The sequence below is a fragment of the Chelonia mydas genome, chromosome 26 (genome assembly GCF_015237465.2).
Source record: "Chelonia mydas isolate rCheMyd1 chromosome 26, rCheMyd1.pri.v2, whole genome shotgun sequence".
NCBI classification, from domain to species: Eukaryota; Metazoa; Chordata; order Testudines; family Cheloniidae; genus Chelonia; species Chelonia mydas.
This window is the reverse complement of record NC_057859.1, coordinates 15,487,700-15,513,819: the sequence shown is the minus strand read 5'-3', so window position 1 is coordinate 15,513,819 and position 26,120 is coordinate 15,487,700. Positions and strand designations below refer to the sequence as shown.

The 26,120-nt window shown below is 58.0% G+C and overlaps 1 protein-coding gene across 3 annotated transcripts; it reads right to left on the bottom strand.

Moving 5' to 3' along the window:
- Window positions 1-17,324: 17,324 nt before the first annotated feature.
- LOC102935619 (28S ribosomal protein S24-A, mitochondrial) lies at window positions 17,325-22,415 on the bottom strand. Of its 3 annotated transcripts, none has more exons than XM_037886451.2 (4): window positions 22,293-22,415; window positions 20,697-20,777; window positions 19,381-19,492; window positions 17,325-17,883 (listed from the first exon to the last, which is right to left on the bottom strand). In XM_037886451.2, the coding sequence occupies exons 1-4, from the start codon at window positions 22,323-22,325 to the stop codon at window positions 17,600-17,602; spliced, it is 510 nt and encodes a 169-aa protein (XP_037742379.1). In that variant the 5' UTR covers window positions 22,326-22,415; the 3' UTR covers window positions 17,325-17,599. The 3 variants fall into 3 exon arrangements, with proteins under 3 accessions (XP_037742379.1, XP_037742378.1, XP_037742380.1); XM_037886450.2 differs by lacking the exon at window positions 22,293-22,415 and adding an exon at window positions 21,761-22,248; XM_037886452.2 differs by lacking the exons at window positions 17,325-17,883; window positions 22,293-22,415 and adding exons at window positions 18,454-18,888; window positions 21,761-22,130.
- Window positions 22,416-26,120: the final 3,705 nt, after the last annotated feature.

Genomic DNA, 26,120 nt, shown 5'->3' with positions numbered 1-26,120 from the left:
CCGGCGTGGCCCGTTAGTGGTTAATGAATAATTGATGAATTTCTGTCTGTGATTAGATCACGACTTTCTAGCAGTTATTCCTAACTACATAGGCATCCTGTGCACAATCTGCTCCTGGTCAGGGCCCCCGCTCTTCTCTGTGACGACTGCTTTTCAGTCAGACCTTGTGCCTCTTTTTTGTATCCATTGTCCTATTCGGCCCTGATCCTGCATGTGCTTCATTTTCCCATGAGTGAGTAGTCCCCTAGGCATCTGCAGGATCAGGGCCTTAGATTGTAAGATCCTTGGGGCAGGGCCTCTCTTTTTGTGCCATGTTTGTACAGCACCCAGAACAATGGAATTCTCATCTACGATGGCCCCCCACTAGGAGCTAGTGCGAACCGGTGATTTGCTATATCATTTCTATGAGCGATCTTTGGGCTGCTGCTCATTGGTGAGCTGGTTCCCAAGACCATTCTGCAGACGACAGCCAAGCTGTTTTTGTTGGACGGGTGCTTTGTTTCTCTTTCCTGATTGGTTGAGCATCACTCTTAGGAACCATTTACTGATGCAAAAGCTTGTGATTACACATTGGAAACTGGCTCGTTGCAAATATCCAGAAATAGTTGTTAAAAATTCACAGTTTCCAAGACGTTCCTTGGCTAGAATCATCCCAAAAAGTGATCCCAAAGAGGGAATGAAGCATTTGGACAAATGTTAGTGGGAAATAATAATAATGTCCTGCTCTTCTATAGCATCAGTATCTCACAGCACTTCACAATCTTTCATGTATATGTTCTCACACACCCCTGTGGGGCAGGACTCTTGTCCCCATTGTACAGATGGGGAACTGCAGCACAGATAGCTAAGTGACTTGCCTGTGGTCACACAGGAAGTCTGTGGCGGAGCATGGAATTGAATCCAAGTCATAGGCTAGTGCCCCAACCACTGGACCGTCCTTCCTGGATGTGCTTAATTTGCAAGCCGGTTTGCAATTCCTTTCAATCTGCTGCATCAGTCAGCGCACTGAATTCTCCTTCTACCCCTGAGCCTCCACTTTATGACTAGTATAAGAGAGGGCAGCTAAGGTTTCTGGCCCTGATCCTGTAACTGGATCCTGTCTGTAGGGCTCACGACACCTGTAGAGAGGATCAGTTGATGCAAAAAAGGGCATATTCCTTAACACTGTGGCATCCCTTCTCCATAGACAGAGCCGCCAGGCAGAATGAACTGGAGAACTCAGTGTAAGCAATGTTCTGCAATGGCTGCTTTACGCCTTGTCTCCCGCTGTCCCAGTGGCACCGCTGCCAACAGATTGGTGTAACCCCTGTCACAATATCAGTTTGAATTGTACTGAAATACCATATAGACAGGTTTAAGAGGTGGCTGGCATTATACTCTGGGAGGTGAATCTCAAACTCCTTTGTATAACCCTCCACCGATTACAATAAGATCCTGCTGCTTGACTAATAAGTCACTAATGGTTTGGTTACTTTCATTGCTGCTTTCTCCTCTGGGTGACACAGAGACCATCTGTTGATATCTGACAAGAACGTACATTGCAAGTGGTTAGCCTTTGTCCTGACCTCCCCAACCAAACACCCCCAAAGCTGCCCCCCTGAAAAGCCGAATTTGTGGCAATCAGTGGCCCAGCTTCTGGGCTCTGCCGGTTATGTTGCAATATTAGCTGTTTTATAGCTTTGATAAGGCACAAAGATAAAGTCAAAAACCTGCTCTGACCACCTCCCATGCTGAAAGATGGTTTGGATGGCAAATGAGCTCTTTGCAATCTCCATTTCCCAGAGCTCTGTGTTCTCATCTGCACTGACAACCATGGGGCCTTTTTCTGAATGGATCAAGTTCCCTGCCAAGGGGGAAAGTCTTTCCAGACTATGGGCTTGTTTATAGACGCCACTTTTGTGTCTAATTATCTTTAATATGTTTGTAAAGCTCAAGACAGGCTGACCTGCGGTGCCAGAACCTGCCTAGGGAGTGGATTTTCTCCCCACTTCCCGTTTATGCTGTCTCCAGGTTGGCTTATTTCAAGGGTGTTTTTGGAAGAGGCCAATCTGTGTTAATTACAATATTTAGTGATCACCCCAGAGGGGTCAGGGCTTTGCAGGGCGCAGGTTGCAAATAACATGTAGCCAGATATTTATAATTAAACCATTCGTCAGTTTCAGCTTGGCTTGGAGCCAACACCCACTCTGCCTGTATGACACACACAGGGCTGTGCCTCCTTTTCAGTAGGACCATCGGCCTTGTTTTAAAGAGGCAATCCCCGTTTTGTGTGGAGGATTTGGTGCTTCAGTCAAACCCAGCTCTGTGAGTCACGGTGGACAGGAGAATTACAGCTTGTGTTTTCAAAGGGAGCAGTGTTTACAGAGCCTTTCCCAGCTCCTTTTCCATCTGGTGGGTTGAAAAGAAGCTTGCCAGGGATTTGCCATACCCTGGGGGCAGAGGACAGGCCCTTTTCCCTCTGTCTCAGCAGCTCAGGCCCTGCTAAGTGTTAAAGCCACTCCTACCTGCAGGCTGTTGGGGGTCTTGCTCCCCCAAATCAGCCTCAGCTAAGAGGACTGAGGACAGCCCTGCCCCATCCACCACCACAGGACCCCCGTGCAAGGGTCACAGAGAGCACTGCCTGGTGATGTGGAGGAGGGGCTGCTTGGCGCTGCTCACCCTCCCAGCAGCTCGGAGGAGCAGAGCAGGCCACGGAGGCTGGGCCAGCACAGCCCCAGGTGTGGGAGGCTGGCGGGTGTGACCGACCCCACTCCAGCCCCCCTTACAGAGCAGGGCCCAGAGCCAGGCCCTGACTCAGGGAGTGTGGGCTGGAGCAGTGAGGTCAGATGGCTGCTCGGCCAGTGAGCGGGGGCGAGATCCTGGTTTCCCACCCTTGTGGCCTGCCAGACAGTGGCTTTGGCAGGCAAGGTGCTGTGGTCAATCTGGAGGCCGACATGACGCCCAGCTGCCGCCCCCCTTTCTCTCTCCTGGCAAGTCACTGCCTTGGGAGCACCCATCTCTGACCATCCACATCTCCCCCCCACAGGCTCCATGCAACCTGGGAGGACCCCTGGTCCGGGCAGTGCCAACATCCACAGCAACAGCCTGTCCCAGCTCAGAGCACCCACTGATCTCAGCCCCCCGCCCCACTGAGGGGCAGCCAGGACTCGCTCACCTGGGGCAGGGGGTCCTGAGAGAAGCACATGTGGGGGGAGGGAAGGCTGTTTTGTGCATCAGGAATATTATTAACCCAACTTTGCATTGGGTTTCTTAAGACCCCTGTGTGTGAGAGAGCTCCTTCGGGGCGCACCTGGATGAGATGCTGTCATAACCATACAGCTAAGGGTAGCCTAGAATTCCTCCTTACTTGTAAGGGGTTAAGAAGCTCAAATAACCTGGTTGGCACCTGACCAAAGGAACCAATGGGGAAAGAAGATACTTTCAAAACTTGGGGGGAGGCTTGTTTTGTGTGTTCTCTTGGGAAGCATCAGGTCAGAAAACTCCTTCTCCTATAAACCATCCTAAACGTCTCTCATATTACAAAAATTGTAAGTAAAAGCCAGGCAAGGCGTGTTCGATTATCTTTGATTCTGCTTGTGAATTTTTCCTTTGCTGGAGGGAGGTTTATACCTGTTTTTTGTAATTTTTAAACTAAGCCTAGAGGAAGTTCTGCTGTGTTTTTGAATCTTTTGTTACCCTGTAAAGTTATTTTCTATCCTGATTTTACAGAGGTGATTTTTACCTTTTTTTTTAAAAAAAAATAAAATCCTTCTTTTAAGAACCTGACTGATTTCTCTATTGTCCTAAGACCCAGGGGTTTGGGTCTGTGACCACTTTGTAACCAATTGGTTAGGATATTATTCTCAAGCCTCCCCAGGAAAGGGGGTGTAAGGGCTTGGGGGAATAGGAACTCCAAGTGGTCCTTTCCCTGATTCTTTGTTAAATCACTTGGTGGTGGCAGCATACCCTCCAAGGGCAAAGAATTTGTGCCTTGGGGAAGTTTTAACCTAAGCTGGTAGAAATGAGCTTAGGGGGTCTTTCATGCGGGTCACCACATCTGTACCCTAGAGTTCCCTTCGGGGTGCACCTGAATGAGATGCCCAGGGGGCAGATGCTGAGCACAAATGCACCAGGAAGCATTTGTCCTCCGATTTCGCCCTCCAGGGAGGGAGTCCCAGGCAGAGTGTGGGATTCTGCGAAGAATTATTAGGCAGGACGTGGAGACAGCAACACCCAGGCAGCTGGGTGGGATGCCCAGGCACTCCAGAGGTCTGCCCGATGAGGACACTGGTAGGGAAGGGGGTGGGGGTGGGCACTGGCAGGGAGGGGGCACAGGTGGGGAAGAGGGGCTCGGGGTATTGGAAGGGGGTGGGCACTGGCAGAGGAGGGGGGAGGGGGAGGATAATGAGGCACTGTCAGAATTAAGGGGAGGGGGGAGGACACTGGTAGGAAACTGAGGCACAGGGACACGGGTAGAGGGGGAGGCTAGGGGCACTGGCAGGAGGCAGCATAGAGCAGAGCCCTGCACCATGCCCTACGCCCCTTAAACCCAGGCTGGCTCAGCCTGGCCCACGACTGCAGCCCATCGAGGAGGGGTGGGGGGACACTTCCCTAATCCCCCAGGATTCCTGTCCTCACCCATCTGCCCCCTTGCCCTCCACCCTGGGCTGGCTGGGGTGGGGGGGCAGCTCCCAGATTGGGCTGGGAGGGAGCCCCACCTGGGTGAGGCCTAGGAGAACAGCTGGGGTTGTCGGGGACACCCGGGTCACCTGGGACAAGGGTGTGGGGCATGGATTGCTCAAGCATCTGCTGCTCTTTCCGCTCAGACCCAGGATCCTTGCCCCAGCCCCTTTCCTCTCCTCGCAACGGGGTGGGGAGGGGATTGATCATTTACTTACAGGAAGCACGGTTCACCAAACAGGGGGGTTGGGGGGGTGGCTGAGAGCCAGGGCTCTTGGGTTCCTTTCCTGGCTTGGGGAGGGGAGCGGGGCCTTGTGAGCTAGAGCAGGGGGGCTGGGAGACAGGACTCCTGGGTTCTGTCCCCAGCTCTGGGAGGGAATTGGAGTCTAGGGGTTGGAGTGGGGGGGCTGAGAGCCAGGACTCCTGGGTTCTGTCCCCAGCGTGGCCACTGGCCCACTGAATGGCTGTGGGGAGTTCCATCTTGCCTCTCTGTCCCGGTTGAACCCTCACCCTGTGGGCAGGCCCTTCCTGGTAAGGACATGGGAGCCCCACAGCCCTGGCTGGGCAGTCTGCCGGGCGTGGGGTGGGGGCGCTGTGCACAGGCAGTCAGTGCTGCAGGCGGTGAGTTTGGATGAGATCTAACACCGAGTTTTAATCTGACCTGCCCAGGCCACGGCATCTCCCCCAGGTCTGTCTCAGTCGCGCTGCCTGTTCTGGGCCGGAGAGCCCATCTCCCATGCCTCCATTTCACCTCCCTAAACACCCCCTGCAGGCTCCGTTCCATACAGGCCTCTCTTTCCCCGCCTGTGTGCCTGGTGAACAGCTGCTGTGCCTCACCCCAGAGGCAGCTGCATTTCTGGGCTGGCTGGGGCACTCTCCAGATGTGCAAAGTCAATGGCTCCCTGGCTCTGATGCGCTGGGGGGAGGGTGCCCCATGGGGGGGCCCAGCCCACTGGCTCCTGACTGTCTGTTGCTAGGCCCTGAGCAGAGCCTGGCAGTGCCATCAGCATGTGCCCAAGTGATCCCGGCCACTTGGATTGCCCTCGCGGTCCTGGCACCGCCTGGCCCCAGCGGGCGCTGGAGGGATAAATCTTTCAGAGTGACGGCTCAGATAACACCCTGCAAACGCCCAGCACTCGTGACCCGCCTGGCCTTGGCGATGGGGCTGGGCGGGGAGCTAATCAACCACCCAGCCCCGGGGCCTGCCACCTTGCCCTCCCGGGCATTGCACTGCCAGCACTGGCACAGATTTGTGATCGTCTCCTTTGCCACCCTGCACTGCACAGACCAGATCCCAGCCTGAAACAATTCCTGCCCCAACTCTGCGCACCGGCTAGGGGTGTCGAGGCAGATTATTTCCCCCCAGGGGGGCGTCTGGGTGGTAGCCCAGCCTAAAGGGAGGGGGCCCTTTCTAATAGTTGATTCCAGTTAAGGGTCATTAAGAGCCAATGCCAGAGCCTAGGGCAGGCCCCAAACCAGTTTGAACAGGGTGGGTCAGGCTGGGAGAACCAGACCAAGATGCCTTCCGAGGCTGTGGGCTGGCTCCCGTCTGTGCCGCTGTGCAGATAAATTGCTTGCACTCCAGGAGCAAGTGGATGTTAACCGGTTTCATAGCAATGGGATTTAGGTACAGCCGGTCAAAGGACTTGCTGGCTCGCTCCAGCCACAAATGCCTATATGGTGTGGTGCAAAGTAGTTTTAATATTCTCCCGCTTGGAAGTGGATTTAGGTTTTTTTTTTTTAACCAGTTTCTTTATGTTTCTTTCTCTGAAGTTCCCCGGAAATGAGGCCGTTTCCCAGGAGTTGACCCCTGAGAGCATGTGAGAGTGGAAAACCTTGCTTTGGTGGAGCAGATTTAAAGTCAAACTGCATCCTTGTCACCACTTCATTTTTACCCTGGAAAAACAAAAGGAAGCATCAGGACTGTTAAGGGTTTTGACATTCCTAGTAGAACATTTGTTGACAATTCCTTGTTGGGATTTAAGCAGAAAACATCACCCTGTTTGAGAGACGAGGTGGGGGAGGCCAGATCTTTTATTGGGTCAGCAGCTGCTGCTGAGGAGAGACACCAGCCTTAGAGCTGCAGAGCTTGTCTTCAAGGCAGCTCGGTGTGGCTCTCAAACTTGTCTCTCTCCCAGTGGAAGTTGGTCCAATAGTAGATGTGACCTCACCCACCATGTCTCACGAATATCCCGGACTCACACGGCTGTAACAGCATTGCACACAACGGCAGATATCCCGCTTCAGTGCATTCATTTCCTGCGCACAGAGGTGCAACAAAAACCTTCCTTTCACAGCCAAAGGGAGGCAAACTATTGATGCGCTGCATCAGGAGGAGCTCATAGGTATTTAACAAGAGCCTGGCTTCGCACTGCACCTTGTGATGATTTTGGAGCCGTTGCTACATTTAGGTCTCGTCAGAAGCTGTTGATTTGTTTTTTTAAAATAAAATAACACAAACCCCAAATGCCCATCCCTGGCGCTGCTTGCCAGAGTGGAATGAGGAGTGTAAGGTGCTTTATACAAGTGGTGCTGTTGCAGGGCACGATGGGGAATAGCCGTATGGGTACAAAGCTCCTTTATGCCTGTGCCAGCCCTAGGTGTAGCTATGTCAATGATCATCACCCCCCGATAACTTTTAAATGCAGGCAGGCCGGAGAGGCCCCCGCGCCCAGGCTGGTGAGGAGACTACACTATTGAATCAGAAATGGCATCTCCCCATCCCGTCTAGCTTAGCTTGGAGGTGCAGGGTTAGAAGAGACCGATCCATGCAGGCGGTTGGTTGAGTAGTTGGAAGCTTTTTGCTCTGGGCCAGCAGAGAGCAGGAGCAGGAGAGGCTGCCCCAGGCCACTTAGCCTGCTTAGCCACTCGCAACCCCAAAGGTGGAGGCGAAAACTATCGCCAGGACAGCTCAGTGGGCGGGAGTCTGACAGGAGGGAGACAGTGCTGATCTATTCCCAGCTGGCCCCCCTAAGGGGACTCCTCGCCCCCAGTGAATTCTCTTTGTTAGCACCCCCAGTTCATGAGTGTAAAGCCTGTGAGATCAGCCCAGCTACATCACTTGGGGCAGGGGGGATGTGAAAAATCCACACACACCCTGGGCGCTGTATTAACGCAACCTGACCCCTGGTGCAGACGGCACTGGGTCGCTAGAAGAACACTTCCCGCCACCCAGCACTGCGGTGAGGGTCTACACTGAAGCCACCGGGCTGCTGTCACGTTCCAAGCCCTAGAGGCTGCTCATTCAAGGCACCAAGGGGCATGTAGATCGTTCCCCAGGGCTCAGACGGGCTGGTTACGTTTTCTGGAGGCTCCCCACCCTGTTTGAACCCGGCCTGGCGGCTGCTGCCACCACTTGGCAAAAGCATCACATGGGCACAGCTGGGTTGGGCCTGGATCACGCCCCACCCCCGATGTTTTTGTTTTGTGCTGAGTGTTTACACAACGCGCCGTAAAGCCCCAGCCCAAGAGCGGAAGTTGCCTTCCAAGGGGTAAAACTGATCGCTGCTAGTCCCTGAACTGCGCACGCTGCAATACAAGTGACGCAGTGGGCAATCAAACCACAGGGGAGAGAAGCCGAGGCAAGAAATGGGGCAGGAAGGAGCTGGAACCCAGCCCACCAGCTGATTGCACCATTTCCATGGAGCTTGCCCAGGTGGCAGTGACCCTGGTTTTATTGCCACAGATGGGGCTCTGCAGGGCCCCCCCAGCACAGCCCCATGTGTCACCCCGGGGGCTGGATGTGGGACTCCGGCACGAAGAGCCAGGCTGCTAGCCACCAGCCGGGCTCTGTACAGACACAGCCTCTTGCCATAACCCAGGCTAAGCCCAGCAGAGCTGACAGTTGGAGGCCTGATTGTCCAGACAGCCCGGGGGGTGCGTGTGTGTGTGTAACCTTCTGCTCATCAGAGTTGGCAGCAACAAGGATCGGGTTCAGAAAACTCTTTTTCTCTGCTACTTTGTTCCATTTGCTCAGTCAAAACCCTGAGCCGGGGGGAAGGAGGCTGGTGGTCACTGCCTCCCTGGTCCCAGGGTCCCAGTGGGACCTGCAGGGCACCGATGGTTGTTACCCACGGTCCTGCACCTGTGTCTGGCCTGAGAGTGGGAGAGAATCACGTGATCCAACCTCAGGGCAGGTGGAGGCAGAGGGAGAACACCAGCTGCGGGTCCTCAGAGAGACTAGAACAGGACAGAGGTATAGTGACCCCATAATAATCACCATTGTTAACCTGGGGAAACTAAGGCACGGAGCAGGGAAGGGGTTTGTCCAATGTCAGCGGCAAAATCAGGAATAGGAGCCATGAGTCCTGGCTCCCCACCCCTCTCCTGCTCCCATCCCACTCCCTTTCCAGAGCCAGGGGTAGAACCAGGAGTCCTGACGCCCAGCCCTGCCCCCTGGCTCTAACCACTAGACCCCACTCCCCTTCCAGAACTGGGGACAGATGCCTGGCACTGGCCTCTCCCTGGTCCAGCCCATCCGGGGTCCCAGAACGGGGCTTGTCAAAGACACACCTGAGCCCCTGAGCCAAGTGTGGGCCCAATCCTGTGATGGGCCCAATCCAGAACATCCTGCGCCATCCATCCAGCCCGACAATCCCAGTCCAGCTACCGAGGCCAGGCTTGGCCCTGCCAAAGCTGCAGGGCTGGCTGCTCTGCCCCACGCTGGCCCAGAGCTGCAGCCCAGCCAGATCCTCTGGTTCCTTGCAGCCTGCTGCCCCCCCACTCCCTGCCATGCCATCTTGGCTGCACCCCCAACCCCAGGGGAGCACGGCTCAGCTCACTGCCCTTTCCTGCCCACTCTGAGCCTGAATCACTTCCCTGCTGGGAACCCTGCCCCTACTGCTTACTGTGATTCTCCCCCCAAGCCGCTTGCCCACCAACGGGCGCCACAGACACTGGGCTCCAAGGCCCCCACAGTCCCTGAGGCAGCAGCAGGACCATGCTATGGAAGTGCTAGGAGCTGAGTGGATGGGTGGAGCCGGCTGGCCCTGCGCATGGGGGAACCCATGGCTTCTGCCAGGGAGCCCCGGGCTCTGGCCGCTCCCAGACCAGCATGGGCACAGCAAGCTCGCTGTGCTCCCAGCTCTGAGTAGCCACCCAGCAAAGCCACGGCACTTGGGCGTGGCTGCCATGTCTGGTCCTCCAGCCTGCGTGCCTTTCGGCCCCTGTGGGCGGGAATCTCCGAAGGGCTCAGTGCCCAGGATTAGGGCCACGTCCCCCAATGAACCGAGAGCAGTCAGGTGCCTGGGGGGGGGCGGGGCTGGATTCCCTGAATCTGGCGCTAGCTTGGCCCTTTGGGTTTGGGGCATCAGACTTGCAGCAGCAGCTTTCCTGTGCTCCTTTGCAGGGGCAGAATCTAAATTCAAACTCAAGGCCAAGAGATGCGGGGGAGGGGGGCAGGGAGGGGAGACTTCGAACCATGTGTGACAATGAAAACAGCCCCCTCCCCACCAACTTCCCAGATGGGGCTGTGGGGACTTGCTCAAGGAAGCGGTCTGAGCTCCCTGGGGGACCCCTCCATAGCACCAGGACGGGGCTGGGATCTGGCCGTCTTGTCTGATGGCGGTGGGCGAACAGGCCCAAGCTGGGCACTGCCTGACAGCTGGCGCGTATCGCCCCACAGGTCAAATGCTGGCAGGGCGGGCGTGTTTGCTCCAGGTTAGCGCCCAAACAGCTGTGCTGATCCCATAGGCGACATGTGAGTCATGTGGGCGCAGCACGATCACGCCTGCCCTGGGTGGGGTGGGGATGTGCCCAGGTACCAGGCAAAGAGCGACCTGTGCCAACGTCTGGGGGGTTCAGGGTACTACCCTGGGCAACTCCCTTGAACTGGGCAGGCTGGAGTCACCTGCTGCGTCTGACCGCCCAGACACGCACTGGTGGGCATGCTGGTCAACCCCGGCAGGTGCACGAATCTGCCCCTTAGAAACCCCAGGAGGAGCAGGCTGCTCAAAGAGCCTCCCCATCCCCCCCACACAAGGAGAGGTGTCACCCTCCCCGATCCACACCCCAAAGAGCCAGGCATCCACATCTGGGGAGGGGGAAGGGCTGAGTGGTGAGGACATAGTGAGGGCATTCTCCTGTGCTGTGACATCCTCTGGTCTGTGGGCACTGCCCAGGCCCCGACCGAGATCAGGGCCCCTTCGTGCCGGGCGCTGCCCGGACCCCACCTGAGATCAGGGCCCCATGGTCCCGGGCGCTGCCCAGACCCCGACCGAGATCAGGGCCCCATCATGCCCGGTACTGCCCGGACCCAACTGAGATCAGGGCCCCGTCATGCCAGATGCTGCCCAGACCCCACCCGAGATCAGAGCCCCATCGTGCTGGGCTCTGCCCAAACCCAAGTGAGATCAGAGCCCCGTCGTGCTGGGCGCTGCCCAGAGCAAGGGATGGATTGTCAGTGTGCCCACCGTGCTGGGAACTGAACTCTTGGCGATGCAGCCCCAGAGCCAGACAGCCTCTGCCCAGTGAACCCAGTCCAGTAAGCAGCAGGGGGCAGGGCGGGTCCCCTCCCCGGGGCACAGAGCTGCCCAGGGCATGAAGGCGCCCTGCCTAGTGGGGTTACATGGCGGGAGGGGAAGGCCCAGGACCCAGGAACTCCGGGGGCATCAGCTAACCCTGCCTGCCCCAGCGAGGGGAGGGGAGGGCATGTTTCACCGCCAGGGGTGCGTGTGGGGGTCCCAGCATGACTAATCCAGATATCAGGAAGGGCAGCTGTTCAGCCCCCCACCCAACCCCCCGCCCCTGCTGCAATTTCAAACCCGCTGGAGGAGCTTTTCTTTAACACAGAGATCAGCTCCTCCACGCAACACTGAATTCATTAACGCCCCCCTGACGCCAGCCCCAGACCTCGTCACAGAGCTCCCAACTAGGCCATAGCCTTGGCACCAAGCCAGCCAGGAGCGGGTGGAAGAGCTGGCGAGCCAGCTCTGCCCAGGGTGGGCAGTGGCCTGTGTGCTTAGCACCCTATCGCCCTCGCTGTGACAGAGCACCCTGGGGTGCTGCTCACTCATTCCCAGAATACCAGACATTCCAGCACTGCAGTCCCCCCCGTGCAGGCCCTCACCTACGGGGTTTGCGAGGGCCCACCAGCAGCGGGGTGGGGGAGCAGTGCGCCCTTCCAGATGGTGTCCCCGGGCTGATACCGGGCAAAGACAAGTCCGGTTTTCTCTCAGTGCCGGATGGGGGACAAATCACCCAAACAGGGCACTGGTCGGCTCAGACTGGAAGAGTGGCCCTAACTACCTTAATGAATAAGAAGCACCAGACCTGGAAGGTTATAAGTTACATTATATCTGTGTGGGTGCTTCTCAGACCCCAACCGAGATCAGGGCCCCGTCATGCCAGGCTCTGCCCAGACTCCAAACGAGACCAGGTCCCGTCGTGCTGGGCGCTGCCCAGACTCCAACGAAGATCAGGGTCTGCTGAGACGATGGCAGCCAGTTCAGTGAGGAGAGTCCCTGTCCCAGGCAGCCCCCAGTGTACGGACCTGAGGAGCCCAGAGGTGGGAGCGATGCCGAGGGCTAGATGTTGATCTTGGGGCGAATGAGCCTCACAAGAGACGTGGGCTTCTGAGGGACTTGGGGCCCGCCAGGGTACAGAGGGAGAAGAGACTAGTTGAGAGGGGCAGGCTTGAGGGCTGGGTGTTCCTTGGCTCCGGCACAGGGGGACTTGGGGCTGATGGCAAGGCCCAGAGCTGCCTCTGCCCATGGCCTGGGGGCTGGCACCTTGCTCCCCCTGACTGGCACAAGGCTGGGGGCACAGCTCTGCCTCCTAGGACTGGGACCCTGGCACTGTCCTCGCAGGCCACCAGGCCTCTCAGCTGAGGGAAGAGGAAGCAGAGCTAGACTGGGGAGCCCCCCTCCCCCCCAAGTAGGGACAGTCCCACCAAGCCGAACAGCTTAGGGTGCCAGGGCCCCGGTGCCTCCCCCACACAGATGATCTCCAGTGTCCTGGCCATGGCTCTGCCTCCTCCTGCCCCAAGCTGGGCAAGGGGTCAGGGACTGAGCTCCGAGCTGCTCCCTGACGCCAGCGGAGGGGCAAGGTCCATCGCTCCCTCTCCCTCCCTCCCCCCGGGACCAAAGAGGGGCAGCCAGGGCACGTGGCCATGAAATGCTGCATGTGAACAGCCAACATGACATGGGTGAGGGCCAAAGGGGGCATGGGGTGCAGGGGGCTACTGCAGGGGCAGTGCTAGGGCAGAGAACACGCTGAGGGTAGCAGTAGGCCAGTGGGTACCACTGGGGCCAGGACTCTCCCTGCTCCCCTCCCTTGGGCCATCGCTCACCGGACTAGAATACCGGGGGGCTGTAGGTCGGGATTGAGGGGCACCAGCGGCGCTGCATGTGGGGAGCCCAGATGCACCTCCCGGCACTGCCCAGGGTGCCCAGACAAAGGGGCAGGGACGCGTGCCCAGCCAAGCACAGAAGCCCGGGCGCTTTCCTGCTTGGCAGCCCCCAGCTGGCACCTGGCCCCACACTGCGGGAACCAGCCCTGGCCTGGCCCAGCCCTGGCACCTGCCACAGGATCTTGCTGCCCACAGAGCAGGCCCGAGCCAGTGCTGCACCCTGCCCCAGGGCACCTGCCTTCTCCCACACTGCACACACCCGCCTGCCACCCGAGCACTGCACCGGGAACTGGGAGTCCTGGCTTTGGATGGGGAAAAGGGCTCCAGTGATTAGCTGGGAAGCAGGATTCCTAGGTTCTTTTCCTGGCTCCGCCCTAGGCAAGTCAGTTTGCCACTCCTTGCCTCAGTTTCCCCAGCAGCGAGGTCACATCCCCACTCCCTACCTCAAGTTCCCCAGCAGTGAGAATGATCCTGAGCAAATTACAGTCTATGGGGCACAGTTGGGGTTGGTGTCAGAGGGGCAGGGAGGAGCCCTGCTGTGTCCTGAGACTGCTCCCTGCTGCCAGGTGTCAGCGCTAACTTGGGGGCAGAACAGCCCCTACAGCCCCACCCAGCTGACTGCAGCACCCTCTGTTCAGGTCTCCCAGCCGCACACTGGCCAGGCCCAAGCTGCCTTGGCATGAGGGCACAGGCCTGGGAACAACCCAGCCCTGCCCTGCCCGGAAAGTTAGTTTCCCACAGCTCATCCTTTGCCCTCTGCCCCACTTCGGGCAACCAAGGGAACAGCGCAGTAAATAGCTCAGCCAGGATGGATGATTCTGCCTCACTCCGGTTTGACTCACGTGCTCGGAGCTGGCACGAGCCCCGCGCGAGGTCAGGGCGTGCACCTGCCACCCGGCCTCGTGGGCCCCGGAGCTACAGAGCCCTGGCCTCATGCCAGGGATGGGAGTGGGGACAGGGCTGTGAATTGGCACCATTGCAGCTTGTGGTGCCCGCTCAGCGGTGGGACGCCCCCGCTGGGACCATCACACGAGAGCTGGCATGTGAACACCTTCCCCACACCGCCAAAGGCTGATCATAGTACAGCCTGCCTCCCTGTGGCTGGGGTCCGACTGCCAGCTCCACCCAGAGAACCCTGGGTATTTCCTTCTCCCTTGCTGAGCTGCTGACCCCTTGGGGATGGGCAGGTGGATGGCACGGTACAGCCCCGAGAGCCTCCTGCAGAACACCCCTCTGGGCCAGAGCCCCGTGTGTCTGCACCCCTTGGCGCGGGCACCAGGAAACGCTGCAGCAGCATCTGTGGAGAGGCCTACTGCCAGCCTGCCAGAGCTGGGGCAGTGGGCAATCCACGTGCCCATTGCCCACGCACGCTGGCAGCCACGTCTCTTCAGTGCTGATGTCCTGCCCAGTGCCTCATGCCCTGGGTCCAGCGGCATCCCACACCAAGATCTCCATGGCACTGCCCCAGCCCTGCCCCTTTTCAGCCCACTGAGATCTGAGCAGGGCCCATTCCTCCCCCCGCTGGGTGTTGATCAGCCGCGGGTTCCCCTCCTGCTGCCTTACTCACCTCCCTGAGCCCCATGGCACCCTTTGGGTGGGACAGACCTTGCCCCCACCCTCTGCCCCCGCTATGCTCCTGACAGACCCCTCATTCCTGCTGGTTTCCCTCCCGTACCCCTCCCCGCAGTACAGCACACCAGGCTGGCCCCCAGTGCCCCAGCCAGGGACTCCAGTCCGTACCTCCACCCCTTTCACAGAGCAGGCACCAATGCAGGGTGTGACGAAGTGGAGATTTTCCCTTATGTTGTATGTGAGTCTTACTGCTTTGCATGAATGCTGCGTGTGCCTCAGTTTCCCCTTGTATTGCACCAATGTTTAGGTGGTGGGCACAGTCACTGACTTCTAATGGTGCCAGTGGGTGATTGACCCCCCCCAACCTCTGCCCCGTCCCCATTCCAACCCCTTCCCCCAATCCCCGCCTCTTCCCCCGAGCTTGCTACAGCTGTTTGGCGGTGGCAAGGGCTGGGAGGAGCGGGGTGGCGCGCTCAGGGAAGAAGGCAGAGGAGGTGAGGTGAGGTGAGGTGGGGCAGGGAGCTTGGCTGCACCCACCAATTTTTCCCCATGGGTGCTCCAGCCCCAGAGCACCCATGGAGTCGGCGCCTACGGTGGTGGGAATAAGTGCGTGTGACTTTTGCGGAGGCTGCTCCAACTGCCTGCATGGATGCTATGGCCACTGCTTCGTCACCTGAGACCCAGGAGGGGGATGTGAGCAGGTGACTCTTGGCCTGGGAAGCAAGACAAAGGCCAGAGGAGGAGCAACAGGCTGGGCAGGGGCCTGGCGGCTGGAAGCGAGTCAATCCCTGCTGGCTTGAGGCACAGGAGGAGGGCCAGAGCCCTGGCTCTGGTCTCCCTTCCCCCCCAAGATGGACTTGGGTGAAAATCACAGATTTCTGTGCTAACAAGTTCTGTTCTATGCTGTGCGTGTGCAGGGCCTTCTGGCTTCCCCAGGACCCCGCCTGGATGAACTCGCTGCAGGAAACGTCGGGTGTGGAAGGGGATGCTGAATCCTCCGAGGTCAGACCCAGGAAGGTGGAAGCTGCGTAAACTTCTTGACCTGGAGACAGTCTGCTCAGAGAGAGGAGGCTCCCCAAGAGTCCTGACTGGCTTTGTAGGCTTTAGGTCCAGAGCATCACCCCAGTGATTCAGTAACACAGTGCCCAATCCCGCCACGCTGGCTTTCCCAGGTTTCAGAGTAACAGCCGTGTTAGTCTGTATTTGCAAAAAGAAAAGGAGGACTTGTGGCACCTTAGAGACTAACCAATTTATTTGAGCATGAGCTTTCGTGAGCTATAGCTCACGAAAGCTCATGCTCAAATAAATTGGTTAGTCTCTAAGGTGCCACAAGTCCTCCTTTTCTTTTTCCCAGGTTTATGTCTGCGTGTAGGTCCCACAGAGATGGGGGGAGGTCTTCGTGGGGGAAGGCAGCAGGAGGGAGCCCCCATGGACTTGGCCATGTCCCACACAGGGTGGAGATGCGAAGCTGCTGGCTCCCAGGCATGGGTGGCGAATGAACCGCCGGCTGGGGGAGGCTAGCCTCCATCCCCATCCCTTCCGCCTGAGGCTCCACACCTTCTGCTACCTGCTGGAGCCCAGAGGGCCCCCCCCCCCCCCCCACACCATGGCCACTAGCCCAGTCCCGTAGCTAGCCCCGCAGCCCCAAAGGAGTGCCAGGAGGGAGGGCGGTACGCGGCCCCAGCCCCGGAGTGCTGGGAAGGCAGTTGGCCCCAGCCTCCCAGCTGGAGCACTGGGGGGCTGGAGCTGGAGGACTGGAGCCATATGCAGGGAGCAGTCACAGCATGGGGCGGGGCCACAGAATCTTAGAATATCAGGGTTGGAAGGGACCTCAGGAGGTCATCTAGTCCAACCCCCTGCTCAAAGCAGGACCAATCCCCAACTAAATCATCCCAGCCAGGGCTTTGTCAAGCCTGACCTTAAAAACTTCTAAGGAAGGAGATTCCACCACCTCCCTAGGCAACCCATTCCAGTGCTTCACCACCCTCCTGGTGAAATAGTGTTTCCTAATATCCAACCTAGACCTCACCCACTGCAACTTGAGACCATTGCTCCTCATTCTGTCATCTGCTACCACTGAGAACAGTCTAGATCCATCCTCTTTGGAACCCCCTTTCAGGTAGTTGAAAGCAGCTATCAAATCCCCCCTCATTCTTCTCTTCCGCAGACTAAACAACCCCAGTTCCCTCAGCCTCTCCTCATAAGTCATGTGTTCCAGTCCCCTAATCATTTTTGTTGCCCTCCGCTGGACTCTTTCCAATTTTTCCACATCCTTCTTGTAGTGTGGGTCCCAAAACTGGACACAGTACTCCAGATGAGGCCTCACCAATGTCGAATAGAGGGGAACGATCACGTCCCTCGATCTGCTGGCAATGCCCCTACTTATACATCCCAAAATGCCATTGGCTTTCTTGGCAACAAGGGCACACTGTTGACTCATATCCAGCTTCTCATCCACCGTAACCCCCAGGTCCTTTTCTGCAGAACTGCTGCCGAGCCACTCGGTCCCTAGTCTGTAGCGGCGCATGGGATTCTTCCGTCCTAAGTGCAGGACTCTGCACTTGTCCTGCTGAACCTCAGCAGATTTCTTTTGGCCCAATCCTCTAATTTGTCAAGGTCATGTCTGGCTGTTTGGGGAGGCACAGCCTCCCTAAACCTATGCGACCTGCTACCCATGCTCCCAGGCCCACACTCTGACTGCCCCGGGACCAAGCTGGGAGGAATTGGACTACAGTGACTCCAGAGATGGACACAGGGGCCAGAGTGCTTTTATTCCCCATTGATGGGCTGGGCCACTGCTACGTCCAGAGCCTCAGTAACACCCACACCAGAGCACCCCACGGCCACCACCCACGGGTCCATGGCCTCCTCGGGCCCATGTGGAGCGTGGGTGTCCTGCCCCACAACGGGCCAGTGAGAGACAGGACAGCAGGTGACCTGAGTCAGGCACAGACTAGCCCAGGGGAGAGGTGGGGTGCCCAGCTGCCGGGGGGCAGGCCTCGCCCAGGGGCTCCAGCAGTGCTATAGGTACTTGTAGATGACCCTCTCGGGCAGGGTCTGCACTTCCAGCCGGACGGGGCACTTGTAGAAGAAGGAGAGCAGCGTCTCGGTGTAGCCCACCAGGAAGTAGAACTTGTAGGGCGGCAGGCGCTGCAGGAAGACGGCGCAGACGACCAGCACGTTGGCGCGGCGCTTCAGCACAATCTCATTGGCCAGGCAGCCGTGGAAGGTGCCGTAGATGAACTTGCGGATGAAGACGTCCTCCACGGTGCGCTCGGCCGCCCCGCCCTCCCCATCCAGGTTACCTGCAGGGCAGACAGGGCAGCGGGGGGGTGAAGGGACAGCGCCAGGTGCCCCATGCCCACAGGGCACCTTTAAGAGATGGTACGAGCAGCACCAGCCAGAGCAGGGGGCTGCATGGGTGTCCGGCCAGGCACTGCATCAGGATCTGGCCACGGAACACACATCTGCCGGGGGACAGGGACTCCTGCTCCCTCCCCTCCCCCATGCCTGGAGAAGAGCTCGGGGAGGGAGAACGGCCCATGCCCAGGTTGAAGACCCCTCACCCCCTTTTGTTAAGTCAGAGGGGCCACACAACAGGGGATGCTGTGGGGAGCGGGGCAGGAGCACTGGTTGTGGGGGGAGCTCCCACGTATTCCAGCCCCGGCCTCTCCGAGCAGGGGGCGCTGTAGGGAACAATGCAGGAACACTGGCTGTGGGGGGAGGAGGGGAGTGCCTCTCCCAGCAGGGGGCGCTCTGGGGGGTGGGGCAGGAATGCTGGCTGTGGGGGAGCTCCTGGCTTTTCCAGGCCTGGCCTTGTTGTAGTAGGATTTTATGTTTGCATTTTGTATAATTTAAAATAAAAAATAATAATGTAGCATGTATTACATTTATTGATGTATGATTTGACTATATTTTGCCAGCTATTCTTTTTGAAAGCAGAAAGGAATGGCCTAATGGGCCATTGGTAAAGATGCATCAACCAGAATTTGTATCGGAGCTGATTTTAAGGCAGTAACAGACCTTTTAGGGTTACCATTTTGTTGCAGGTTTAGTATTTTAAAATAAGTAAAAAAATGCAATGACTTGGGTTTTTTTGCATTGCAATTTGATGTTTTTGTTTAAATGCTTTGTGTAAATTAATTCTGTGTTGTGTGTAAATGAGGAACATGTGTGTTAACAAATAAGTGTAAAGGCCATCGCTGAACCAGATGTTTTTGGGAAAAACCGAGATGTCAGAGCACCAGGAAGCTGCAACACGCCTATGTCAGAGAAGGGCAGATTGACGACTTTAAAAATAAGACCGGCACCTATCAATGGGGACAAGATAGCTGTGATTAAAACCAGAATGGGGTAACCTTTTAAAAGACTTAATAAAAAATAAAAATAAAAAAAACAATGTAAGAAAACAAGCACTCGTCAAAAAACAACTGATTACAGCATGATGGGAAAATCACTATGGAAACAGGGGGCCTGGCCATGAAACTTTGGGTTCATCCTGCCAAGACTCTGTGTGCGTATGTGTGTGTGTGTTTAAATGCATATGCTAATTGTTGCATTTTTAATAAACAGGGTGTATTGCTCTTTCCCCTGAAAAAGATCCTGTGTGCTTCTTATAAGCATAACTGCTTCTCCCAGCAGGGGGCACTGTGGGGAGCAGGGCAGGAGCACTGGCTGGAGGGGAGCTCCTGGCTACTCCAGTCCCAGTCTCTCCCAGCAGAAGGCATGGTGGGGAGCAGGGCAGGCACTGAGAGAGGGGGAAGCCCAGGTACCCCCAGGGCAGCAGCTGGCGGGTCACTCACTGGTGTGCAGGGAGAGCCAGCCCTTGCGATGGGCGATGTAGTGGGGGGGGTGGGCCTGTTCGTACGTCACCGGCTTGTCTCCTTTCCCGACTCGCACTCGGGCCGCCCGGTTCTGTAAGATAACACCCATGGGAGGGGGGTGAAAAACAACAGTGGGGGCTACCCCTGCTGGGCAGGGCCAGGAGCAGGGGACGCATCTTCCCCTGCTCCATAGGTGTTAACGGCACGGAGGGACCAGGGCAGCAGGTATTTCAAAGCGTTTGGCAGTACCCAGGGCCCAGAGCACTGACCCCCTGGTGCTAGCAGGCTGATCCCACTTCCTACATGCCCCCTTCCTCGGGTCTGGCACCGTCATGCCCGGCACCGTCAAGCCCTGGCTACACGTGGCAGCACAGCGGCATGCAGCCTGTGGATGAGGCAGCCTGCAGGAAGCTTTAGCCTGAGTGTTCATTTCCCTGCTAAGGACACCCCCAGGTCCTGCCCAGTCTGACAGCTCAGACTCAGTCACGCTCTCAGCGGGCACCTCAGGGGCGCTGAAGGTGCAGACACAGTGAAGAACAGGCACTGCGAGGTGCAGGTTACAGAAAAAGCCCAGGAGCCACTCTCCGACATCGACTCGCCTAGCCTCCAGGCCCCTGCCACCCCTGGACAGGGCAGAATCACCTCATGTCCTGGGGGAAACTGAGGCATGGGCAAGAACGGACCAGCCCCAGGTCATCCAGCGAGAGTCCTGACTCCTTGCCCTAACCATACCTGCCATGCAGGGCTGTTTGGGGGAGGAGAGAGCAAAGGCTCCTGGCACAGGTTGCTGGGGTACACAGGGGGTTTCCAAGGCCTCACCCAGAACTCTGTGCCTCTGCCCCTGCTGGGGAAAGGCTTTGTTGGGTGGGTGAGGCCCTGTCTCACAGGCCCCTCTCCAGCTTTGGTTTTGCAGGTTCAGAGGGAGGGACGGCTGTTACTTACCTTACAACTCCTGGGATTCATAGAATCATAGAATATCAGGGCTGGAAGGGACCTCAGGAGGTCATCTAGTCCAACCTCCTCCTCAAAGCAGGACCAATCCCCAACTAAATCATCCCAGACAGGGCTCTGTCAAGCCTGACCTTAAAAATATCTAAGGAAGAAGATTCCACCACCTCCCTAGGTACCACCACCTCCCTAGGTATTCTTTGAAGGGCTGTCCATCGATGGCACCTGTGTCTCACAAGTGCATGAGCCGTGTATGCCAGTGCTGGGATCCACACGGACAGACCCTCGCAGCAGCAGCCGAGCGGCTAATGGGCAGGATTCCCCACTGCAGCCCGCCACGCACTTACCTTGTGGCACACAGCTGTGGTCTGAATAGCCCGGATGTAGGGAAGGAGCGACGAGAAAGCGCCCCGGGTCCATGGAGCGGCCTAGCAAAGCAAAGCACAGGGCATCAGGGAGCAGGGGAGGTGGCGAGCGCAACAGACCCCTGGTTGCATGCTAGGGATCGAACGAGGGAGCTGCAGCACCAGAGACACAAAGCCCTGGCAACTGAGCTGCGGGAGTCACATTCGTGGGAGCCGGGAGCCAGCTACTAGAACAGGGGTGGGCAAATTACGGCCTGGGGGCCGCATACAACCCTTCAGACGTTTTAATCTGGCCCTCAAACTCCCGCTGGCGAGCAGGGTCCAGGGCTTGCCCTGCTTCAGCGCTCCAGCTGGGTAGCGGGGTTGGGGGCTTGTCCCGCTCTGCGCATGCTGTGGCTCCGCGCGGCTCCTGGAAGCAGCAGCATGTCCCCCCTTCGGCTCCTACATGTAGGGGCAGCCAGGGGAATCCGCACGCTGCCTCCGCCCCAAGCGCTGCCTTCGCAGCTCCCATTGGCCAGGAACCACGGCCAACGGAAGCTGCAGGGGCAGTGCCTGTGGATGGGGCAGAGCGCAGACCCGCCTGGCTGTGCCTCTGCATAGGAACCGGAAAGGGGACATGCCACTGCTTCTGGGAGCTGCTTGAGGTAAGCGCCACCCAGAGCCTGCACACCTGACCCCCTCCCATGCCCCAACCCGCTCCCCCAGCCCTGATCCAAACCCCTCAGTCCCAGCCCGGAGTACCCTCCTGCACCCCAAACCCCTCATCCTCAACCCCACCCCAGACCCTGCACTCTTAGCTGGAGCTGCACTCCCCAGCACCCCAACCCCCTGCCCCAGCCCGGAGTCCCCTCCCGCACCCTGAACTCCTCATTTCTAGCCCCACCCCAGAGCCCACACCCCCAGCCTGAGCACTCACCCCCTCCCACACTCCAACCCCCAATTTCCTGAGCGTTCATGGCCCGCCATACAATTTCCATACCCAGATGTAGCCCTCGGGCCAAAAAGTTTGCCCACCCCCGTGCTAGAACCACTGGAGGGAGACGCACCCGGAGCCAGTCTATTACTGGAACGCCCCGCTGGCTGGCTCCAAAGCCGCGGGCACCGCTGGGTCCCGCACATTCCTCCTGCGAGCCCGGCTCCAGGGACGCCTGGCTGGCCATTTCGGTGCTGGGGCCCCGGGGTTTTGATGAAATGTTCCCAAGGTGAGTTGCCAGGGTCCGCGGGGCTGACAGGGGCCGGAGCTGGCTCCTGGGTGAGCGGGTACTTGGACTGCCAGCTCTCTGGGGAAAGGGGCATTAAGCCCTGCGGGCAGGGGAAGGGAGCGACTCTGGGCGGCAGCTGCATCCCCCTCTCCTGGTCCCACCCGGCCGGGGCACCGCCCGCCCCGTTGTTTCACACACTCCGTCCCCTCTGTGCTCGCACAGCCGTTAGCATAACGTACCGCGCCGAGCACATCCCCACCCGCTGGGCGCCGCCCGGCTGAATCCGCCCCTCGCGGAGCGTCTGCCTGGCCCGGCGACCCCCGGCCCCGCGCTAGGCCCCGCCCCCGGGGCTGCTCCGGCCGCGGCGCCACCTCACCATCAGCCGCTTTCCGCCCAGGGGCGCCGCCATCTTGGAAGGTGCCGAGAGGGGGGAAGGGTGGAGCCGAACCGACCACACGGCGCCGGGAAGGGGGCGGGGCCGTGGGCGGGGCTGAGCAGGGAGGGGGGTAACCCCGCCCCCAAGGCCTCGTGCCGCCCCGGGGCGGGGCTCAGGCCGGGGGCGGGGCCGCCCCTGCATCGCTCACCCTGGGCGGGGGTCCGCAGCCGCAGGACCGGGGCCGCTGGAGCACCCCGAGCCCCGGGGCGCCCCTGCGAGCTGACCACCCCGGGGGCTGGCCCGGGGCTCCCAAGTGTTCACACGTGCAAATGGGTATTGTGTGTGTGACAGGAGCGCCCAGACCCCCGGCCGAGACCGGGCCCCCCCGCGCCCGGCGCCGCCCAGACCCCCGGCCGAGATCGGGCCCCCTGTGCCCGGCGCCGCCCAGACCCCCGGCCGAGATCGGGCCCCCCGCGCCCGGCGCCGCCCAGACCCCCAGCCGAGACCGGGCCCCCCGCGCCCGGCGCCGCCCAGACCCCCGGCCGAGATCGGGGGCCCGTCGTCCCGGGCGCCTCCCAGACCCCCAGCCGAGATCGGGCCCCCTGTGCCCAGCGCCGCCCAGACCCCCGGCCGAGATTGGGGGCCCGTCGTCCCGGGCGCCTCCCAGACCCCCGGCCGAGATCGGGCCCCCTGTGCCCGGCGCCGCCCAGACCCCCAGCCGAGATCGGGGACCCGACGTCCCGGGCGCCGCCCAGACCCCCGGCCGAGATCGGGGGCCCGTCGTCCCAGACCCCTGACCGAGAGCTGAACCAGTCGAGGCAACAGAGACTGGCCCCCTAGATCTCGGGCAGATTAGCCCCGGGAGAGGAAATTTTGGACGGGACCAGGCTGAAGACCCAAGGTACGACAACATTGGGAAGGAGGTGACCAAAATAGATGCGGTCCCCCGTGGAAGGGAAAACCCAGGGACCAGGACCCTACTTCATAATGAAGAAGAATCTCTTATACCGGGTTGCACCAGTACAGGGGCAGAAGGTACAGCAGATCCTAGTACCTCAAAAACACCAGAATGCTGTATTAAGTCTGGCCCATAGTCACCTTTTTGGGGGGCATTTGGGGGTAGAGAAGACCCTGGCACGGGTCCTGCGACAATTCTTCGGGCCCGGAGTACATGAAGAAGTGCGGAGGTATTGTGCGTCCTGCCCGGAGTGTCAGCTGCACAGTCCCCGTCCCCACTTGAGGGCACCTTTAGTACCCCTTCCCATCATAGAGGTCTCCTTCGAGCGAGTAGCCATGGATCTAGTGGGACCCTTGGAGAAGACAGCCCGGGGCCACCACTATATACTTGTCATTCTGGATTATGCTACTCGCTACCCAGAAGCCGTCCCCCTCCGGAACACGGCCTCTAAAACGATAGCTAAAAAGTTGGTGGGGATCTTTGCCCAAGTGGGGCTACCAAAGGAGATATTAACAGACCAAGGTACCCCATTTATGTCGAAGCTAATGAAGGACCTCTGTACAATGCTCCATATACATACCCTGAGAACTGCAGACGGATGGCCTGGTTTAACCAAACCCTCAAGGCAATGATAAGGAAAGTGGTAAGTCGAGACGGGAAGGATTGGGACACCCTACTACCCTACCTTGTGTTTGCAATCCGGGAGGTACCTCAGGCCTCAACTGGGTTTTCCCCCTTTGAATTATTATACGGACACCACCCCTGTGGCATACTAGATATTGCAATGAGGGGAGAAATATAACTGACCATGTGTTGCAGATGCGAGAACGGATAGCCTGGGTCACCCCTATTGTACCGGAACATTTGGAAAAGGCGCAGGAGGCCCAGCGGTTACAATCGCCAGGCAAAAGTCCAACCGTTCCAACCAGGGGATCGGGTGATGGTGTTGGTACCCACGGCAGAAAGCAAGCTTTTGGCCCAATGGCAAGGGCCCTATGAGGTGGTTTAACCCGTGGGGGAAGTAACCTACAAGGTGCGGCAGCTAGGACGCCGGAAACAAGAACAAATTTATCACATTAACCTCTTAAAGCCTTGGCACCAACGAGAGGCGTGTGTAGTAGCCCAAGAGACCCCAATCCAGGGAAATAACATGCAGGAGCAGATCAGGATATCCACTGATCTGACACCAAACCAGAAGAAGGAGGTAACTGATATGATCAACTGATACCAGGACGTGTTTTCAACCAAGTCAGGCCAGACCACCGAAGCATATCACCACATTATCACAGACCCTGGGGCAAAGGTAACTTTAAGGCCCTATTGGGTCCCAGCAGCAGAAAGGGAGGAGATCAAGGCAGAGGTAAAAAGGATGTTGGAGCTGGGAGTCATCGAAGAGTCCCACAGTCAGTGGTCAAGCCCGATTGTGTTGGTGCCCAAACCCGATGGCACCACTAGATTTTGTAATGACTTTCGCCGGCTGAATGAGAGATACAAATTCAATGCATACCCCATACCCCATATCGATGAGTTAGTTGACCGCCTGGGCAATGCCCGATTTTTGACCACCCTTGATTTAACAAAGGGATACTGGCAGATTCCCCTTGCCAAAGATTCAAAAGAAAAGACAGCATTTCTACCCCAGAGGGTCTGTTTCAATATACTGTTCTTCCTTTTGGACTGCATGGGGCACCTGCCACCTTCCAGCGTCTTATGGACAAGCTCCTATGGCCCCATACCAGTTATGCAGCGGCATACCTGGATGATGTGATTATTCACACCCCTGATTGGGAAACCCACTTAGGAAAGGTGGAAGTGGTTCTGGACACGCTAAGACAGGCTGGCCTCACAGCCAACCCAGCCAAGTGTGCTATAGGGCTAGCCGAGGCTAAATACTTTGGCTACATTGTAGGAAGGGGCATGGTCAAGCCCCAACTAAACAAACTAGAGGCTATCCAAAATTGGCCCCTGCCGAATCAGAAAAAGCAAGTCCGGGCATTTCTAGGTGTGGTGGGGTACTACCGATGATTTATTCCCCATTTTGCTACCAGAGCGAGTCCCCTGACAGGCCTGATAAAAGCCCGGATTCCAGACATGGTGAAGTGGACAGATGCCGCAGAGAAAGCATTCATGGATCTACAGACAGCCCTCTGCAGTAACCCCGTGCTTATAGCCCCAGACTTCAACAAAGAATTCATTTTACAAACAGATGCATCTGAAGCAGGATTGGGAGCTGTCCTATCGCAGATGGTCAGAGATGAAGAACACCCAATCCTCTACCTCAGCAGGAAACTCCTCCCGAGAGAGCAGAAGTATGCTGTGGTTGAAAGAGAAAGCCTAGCTGTGAAATGGGCCGTGGAAACACTATGTTATGATCTTCTGGGACGACGGTTTACCCTTGTGACCGACCATGCACCCCTCCAGTGGATGCAGCGAAATAAAGAGAAGAACGCAAGGGTGACCAGATGGTTCCTGTCCCTACAACCTTTCCAATTCACCATACAACACCGGGCTGGAAGCCACCTTGGCAATGCAGATGGCTTGTCACGAATACACTGCCTGACGTCCCAAGTTGCTCAACCCTGTAGTGTTGACCAGAGGGGGGGGATATGTGACAGGGTCGGGCTAGATGGCTATAGGAGAGTAATTTTTTGAAGCAAAAGATATTTGTATTTGCATAACACACTTACAAAGTAAAAACAGCAGCATATGCAATGTGTAACACAGCAACCAATCACAATTGTTTTCTCATTAGCTTCAGGGGAGGGAAGTGTTCAAGCTTGCCCGGGCCCAGGGCGGGGGGCTTCCTCGACTCTCGTGGTTTTCCACCCCCTCGAGTTACCTGGCGCCACGCCCAAGTGTCACCAACAATT